Here is a 6,463-nt window from a genome sequence, read left to right as displayed (position 1 = left end):
AGACCCCATCCCCTTCTCACCTGCCTTCACCCCCCCACCAGGGAAATAGCAACTCAAGAGCTATGGCCTGTGGGGACCCCCTGCCCCTACTGAGCTCCTCCCGGGGCAGCTAGAGGCTGAAGGGGAAGTATAGAGGGACCCACAGAACATTCCCTGCACTGGCATCTGCTCCTAGATTGACCTGATTCACCTGGGAGCCAAGTTCTCACCCTGCATCCGGAAGGATCGGCAGGGGGGGGGGCCATCTCCCCCGGGGGGGGGCGGGCGGCGGGGGCGCAAGGATCGGCAGGTGGAGCGGCTCATCCAGCGCGAGCGGGACCGGGAGCGGGACTCGGGATGCTGTGTCCAGAACGACAACTCGGGCTGCATCCAGACCCTGCCACAGGACTGCTCGGTGCGTGAACCGGGAAGCACGGGGGATCCCTGCAGCAAAAGGCTAAGACATCTCCACCCTGCACAGCAGGGCAGGATGACTGTGGGGTAAGAGCAGGGCATTTGCTGCTGCATCCTCAGTCTCTCCATCCATCCTTCCCGCAGGAGACGCTGGCAACGTTCATCAAGTGGCCAGGCACCAACGTGCCAACCTTGGGCTCAGGGGAGAAGAGGACATCGGGGGCTGTGTGTCACCAGGACCCCAGGTAGGAGTGACAAACGGCACCAGCTGTGCATGGGCCACCATGGAGGTGCTGCGTTTGCAGCTTAGGTACCTTGAATCCTCTTGTGCAAGGGGCTGGGAGGTCTTATACACCATAGAGGAATGATAAGGAAGGAATAAGTGGGGAAGGTGAGGTGGGGTCTGTCCTAAACGTAGGGAGCAGTGAGAGATGATGTTGTTTTGTGCTGGTCCGTGCTTGCCCTGTTCTGTTGGGATGGGGGATGCTACAAGGCGGCATCAGTGGGGTTGTCTGACAGATGTGTGCCGTGGGGTTCACCCATGGAAGGTGCTGCTGTGGGGTGTTATAGGACACTGAGGTGCAGGATCCCCCCCCAGGCCAGGGGATGGGGCAGGTCCCAAGAGCTGTCTGTGCATGAGGGGAGTTACTAGTCTGTGGGGAGGAATGTGCTGGGGGGATGATCCTGATTCCCACCCTTTTTCTCCCACCAGGACATGCGAGGAGCCAGCATCCAACCCACCCCACGTGTGGCCAGACGACATCACCAAGTGGCCGGTAAGAGCCTGGTGGCACCATGAGCTGGGTGGCACCGTGGTGGCACCTCCATGGGAGGCACAGCTGGCCTTGGGCTGTGGGGAGAGCCTGGGGCTGGACCCCAACCATGGCTCCTGCTCCTAGATCTGCACCTACGAGACCAAAACCAACCACACCGGCTTCACCCACATGGACTGCCAGATCAAGGGCCGGCCCTGCTGCATCGGCACGAAGGGCAGGTGGGTCACAGCAATGGGGACATCCACCACTGCTGCCTCTTGTTCTCCCATTGGAGCTGGGGGAAGAAGGAGGTTATGGATCCTTGGTGGGGTGGGAAGTGCGGTGGCTGCTGGGAGTGGAGGGGGATGCTGTGGGAATGGGGAACAATCCCAGCTCCAAGTGATCCCGCTCCTGCCTCTGCCCAGCTGTGAGATCACAACGCGGGAATACTGTGAGTTCATGCATGGCTACTTCCATGAGGAGGCAACGCTCTGCTCGCAGGTGAGGGGCTGGGAGGCATGGAGTCATGGGGGACACTATGTTAGCAGCCAGGTCACACATTGCCATGCTGATGACAAAGGGATTTAGAGTATCCGGTGGAATGGGATGTGGATAGCATGCGTGTGAGTGGGTGGGATGCGAAGTGCAGGGACTTTCCCAGCTATAAACTGGGCTCTGGTCACTCCATGCCTGACTTGGGGCGTGGGTAGGAGGGAACATAGTGCCTGAGCCAGCCTTGCCTGGGCAGCACAGGTGTCCTTGGGAAGGGCACATTCCAGGCAGGAAAATGTCCCTTCAGCATCTCTTGCAGCACCAGGGATGCTTGACTGCTCCCTTCCCAGCACCTGAGCAATGTGGGTGCCCCACACCACCCAGGGTCCCCCCGACAACTGACACGTGGCTTCCCTGTGACCCATCCTGTGCTTCCTGAGGCTCTGCATTGGGCCTAAGCCCCCATCACCCCTGACCCCTCCTGCCTTTGCAGGTGCACTGCCTGGATGAGGTCTGCGGCCTCCTGCCCTTCCTCAACCCGGAGGTCCCTGACCAGTTCTACCGCCTGTGGCTGTCCCTGTTCCTGCATGCTGGGTGAGTGCAGCCCCCTGTGTCCCAGGGGATGGGGACCTGGGGACCAGAGTATCCATTGGGATGAAACCTAGAAGGGCTACAAGAAACCTGGAGAGGGGCTTTGGACAAGGGCCTGAAGGGGCAGGACAAGGGCAATGGCTTTAACCTGCCAGAGGGGAGACTGAGATGAGATCTTAGGCAGAAGCTCTTCCCTGTGAGGGTGCTGAGGTGCTGGCACAGGGTGCCCAGAGAAGCTGTGGCTGCCCCATCCCTGGCAGTGTTCAAGGCCAGGTTGGACACAGGGGCTTGGAGCAACCTGCTCTAGTGGAAGGTGTCCCTGCCCATGGCAGGGGTTGGAACTGGATGAGCTTTAAGGTCCCTTCCAACACAAACCAGCCTGGAATTCTGTGTCTGTGATCCCTAATGGCTTGGGAGAGAAGAGGAGAGAACATCCCAGACTACAACACGTGTTGTCATTGGAGGGTGCTTTGTCAGCTGTCTCATGGCCCGGGACAGCGGGTGGGAGGGCTGGACAGGGGCAATGGCAGAACTGGGGGTCTCTAACACAGGGTCTCTCTCCCCAGCATCATCCACTGCCTGGTGTCGGTGACTTTCCAGATGACAGTGCTGAGGGACCTGGAGAAGCTGGCAGGCTGGCACCGCATCTCCCTCATCTTCATCCTCAGCGGCATCACGGGCAACCTGGCCAGTGCCATCTTCCTGCCATACAGGGCAGAGGTGAGGTTGGGGATGGGGGGGCCTTTCACACATCACCCCAAACCAGCCGGCTCCCAAGGGCCCAAAGGACACCTGTCCCCAGATTGTCCTGGCAGAGGTTTGTGGAGAGGGCTGCAGCACAGAGCTCTCATCCCCTGTCAGGTTTTGCTGTCCCCATGGCAAGGGGAGGGAGGGTCCCTGCTCTACACGTGAAGTTCGCATATGTGTGGGTCACGCATTGCCACGTGTCACTGTGTGTGCAGGGTCCCTGGGCAGAGGCAGATGGATAATCTGCTGGCACCAAACCCTGCTAGCTTTAAACAAGATCACACCAAGCACCCTAATCCCCCCTGGGTGCGTCAGGACAGGGCTGGGGGGGCTGTGCCTGGGGAGGGGGTGATGCTGCTGAGTCATGGAAAGCACCACTGTCCTCACTCCTATTCCTCCCCTGCTCCCACCCCTGAGCCCTGCACCGGTGTGAATACAGCCCCAGGAGGGATGCAAGAGCCAAATGTGTTTTGCAAGGGGAAGAAATGAGCCTTCCAGTGTCTGAAGGGGCCTACAAGGGTGCTGGAGGGGGACTGTTCATCAGGGACTGTAGCTATAGGACAGGGAGTGATGTGTTCAAACTGAAACAGGGGAGATTTGGGTTGGATATAAGGCAGAAGCTCTTCCCTGTGAGGGTGCTGAGGCGCTGGCACAGGGTGCCCAGAGAAACTGTGGCTACCCCATCCCTGGCAGTGTTCAAGGCCAGGTTGGACACAGGGGCTTGGAGCAACCTGCTCTAGTGGAGGGTGTCCCTGCCTGTGGCAGGGGGTTGGAACTGGATGAGCTTTAAGGTCCCTTCCAACCCAAACCAGTCTGGGATTCTGTGGTCCCTGCGGACACAGGGATGTGTCTAGGGTGATGTGTGCAGGATCAGTCATGACTTCCCCATCCCTGCAGGTGGGCCCTGCTGGCTCCCAGTTTGGCTTGCTGGCCTGCCTCTTTGTGGAGCTCTTCCAGAGCTGGCAAGTGCTGGAGAAACCCTGGAAAGCCTTCCTCAACCTCTTCGGCATCGTCCTCTTCCTCTTTGTCTGCGGTCTCTTGCCATGGATTGACAACATCGCTCACCTCTTTGGCTTCCTCAGTGGCCTCCTCCTCTCCTTTGCCTTCCTGCCTTACATCACCTTTGGCACGGTGGACAAGTACCGTAAGCGAGCCATGATCATCGTCTCCTTGGTGGTGTTTGTGGGGCTCTTTGCCTCACTGGTGGTGTGGCTCTATGTGTACCCGGTGAACTGGCGCTGGGTGGAATATCTCACCTGCCTGCCCTTCACCAGCAAGTTCTGTGAGAAGTATGAGCTGGAGCAGGTCCTGCACTGAACACTGGTGGGGATGGTGCTGGGAGAGGCACCACTGGTGATGCTGCTCATGGAGGGGTCCTCACCAGCCTGCTGGAGATGCTTCAGGATGAGCCCTGACCATGGCTCATCCTTGGGCTCACCCCTGTTAAACACTGGGGGTGCAGTGGGGAGGGGGGCTGGAGCCAGCCCTGCACCCCTTTGGGGCTGGAAAGCAAAAACTGGTTTGGGGCCTGACCCCGACTGCTGCCTGTGTGGGGAAAGGCTCAAGGGAAGTGGGATTTTGGTGCATCCAGGGCTCCCAGCCCTGGGGGGAATGTTGCTAGGGTGTTCTGCCTGCCCCAGTCCTGACCCACCTTGGTGCCCTGGGTGCTGCAGCTTATACTGTGAACAGGACCCCCTTTTTTGTAGGGGCACTGGTATCTACCTGCAGCTCTTTATGCCCAGGGTTTCCCCACTTCAGGCTCCCTGGGGTCTGTGCTGTGGCTCTGAGGTGTTCAGAGCTGGCTTTTGAAGGTATTTTTCAGTCCTGCTCTCATATCTCCTGTTCCCCTGAGGCAACAGAAGGAGATGTGCTTCCTCACTGGGCTGGATGGAGAGGCAGGACTTGGGGCAGGGGGGCTTCTTTTCCCCTCATTTTGGTGAAATTCCCTTTTTGGAAGCAGAGAGGCTGCACATGCTGTGTTCATAGTGCCATGCCAGGAGGTAAGCATGGAGGAAAACACCCTGGGTGCTTGTGTGGCTGCTCCTGAAGGCCAGAGACCCCTCAGGAAGCTGTCTATGCTCCCACCTTCCGCTGCTGCCTCCAGTCCCTATTGTTACCCCTTTCCTTCTTCAAAGCATAGAGACCCAGGAGCCCTCCCCACCTTGAACAGTGCTGAACAGATGGAAGTGCAGGATGGGGCAGTTGCCATCTTCCTTTCCTGCCTGGCCAAGCCCTGGCTGCTGCTCCCAAGCATCTCCTTGTCCCTGCCACTGGCCCCGGTGTGAAGGCAGGTCCTTCCTGGGGCTGGTGACCCCTCTGGGCTGGTTTGGACCCAGGTTCTCTCTCCCCTGGTGTGTGTTGCTTTAGTGCTGGTGGGTCTCAGCACTGTTAAATGGGGGAAGGTGGGAATCCCCCAGCTGGGATGTCCTGGGATGAGTATTCAAGGGCTGGGAGCTCAGCTCCCTCTGTCCACAACTGCTCCCGGGATGAGCCTGGGAGCAATGTGGCACCTCCATCCCTCCCTGCATCCTTTCCTCCTCCGTGGGCCATTTTCACCCCCACTCCCTCCCTCCCTCACGTTGCTGCTCCAGCCAAAAGACAGACACTTCACCTCACTTGTCTCTTTTTGATATTTTTTTTTAACAGCTGTGGGTTTTTTCCCTTCCTTAATAAATTTCTACCTGTATTTAATGAGATACAGAGGCCTCTTCTCTCTTCTTATGCATGGGATGCAGCACTTCTGGGTGTTGCGGTGGTTTTGGTGGTGGTTGGTGTGGCAGGGAGGGAGGATGAGCTGGTGATACCTGAGGCTGGTGCCCTGGTGTGCAGGGCTGTGCTCTCCTCGTCTTCTCTTAGGGGACAGGGTTGTGAGGGTCTCAAGAAGGGGAAGCCAAATACCTGCAGTAGAAAGACCTTTGGATCCTCTTCACTTTGCCCCAATGGCAGAGCCACCCCTTCTGCGTCCCCTTCACTGAATGACTGGGCTGGATTTGCCCCATCTTCTCAAAGCCAAGATGACCCAAGGGGTGTTGGCTGTGGCTGTTGTGGCAAGGTGAGTGTCAGAGCAGGACAAAAACACACACTGGCTGTGTAGAAAACCACCACCATGCCTTTATTTGCTGCTTGACAACAGCTTGAGGTGTTTGCAGAAGGCTTGTCCTGGGCCAGATGTGGGTCTAGGCAGGAGTGGTTCAGAGTGGCCCCCAAGGGAGGGTCCACAATGTGGGGCTGGGGATGTGCTCCAAGGGCTCTGGATAGATGTTCACAGGCAGGGGAGCATCTGCCAGGACCCCTGTTTGGTCTGGGGACTGCTCAGGGAGGGCTTGGCCATGGTTGTGCTTCACTGGTGGGGCTGGTGGTGGTGCTGGGAGAGGGTGCAGGCCTGGGGCTTTACTGGGTGTCTGCAAAACGTGGATCTGAGCACCCTTAAATCAGCAGAGACTCCCCAACCTATCCATTCCCAGGGGACTCTTAGCCCTGCAGCC

General features: G+C 58.4%; 1 protein-coding gene across 1 annotated transcript; it reads left to right on the top strand.

Annotated features, from left to right (window-relative positions):
• Positions 1-175: 175 nt before the first annotated feature.
• Positions 176-4,295, top strand: LOC104413167 (inactive rhomboid protein 2-like; the record flags this gene model as incomplete). The annotated part of the gene is made up of 8 exons (XM_010024088.1): positions 176-394; positions 538-638; positions 1,106-1,169; positions 1,293-1,387; positions 1,574-1,649; positions 2,134-2,234; positions 2,798-2,951; positions 3,876-4,295. Coding segments are annotated over 8 exons (1,230 nt in total), but the record flags the coding sequence as incomplete, so codon positions are not given.
• Positions 4,296-6,463: the final 2,168 nt, after the last annotated feature.

The sequence above is a fragment of the Nestor notabilis genome, unplaced genomic scaffold (genome assembly GCF_000696875.1).
Source record: "Nestor notabilis isolate BGI_N333 unplaced genomic scaffold, ASM69687v1 scaffold17901, whole genome shotgun sequence".
In the NCBI taxonomy this organism is placed as follows: domain Eukaryota; kingdom Metazoa; phylum Chordata; class Aves; order Psittaciformes; family Psittacidae; genus Nestor; species Nestor notabilis.
Note: the sequence above shows the minus strand (reverse complement) of the source record. Positions and strands in the feature narration are given on the sequence as shown.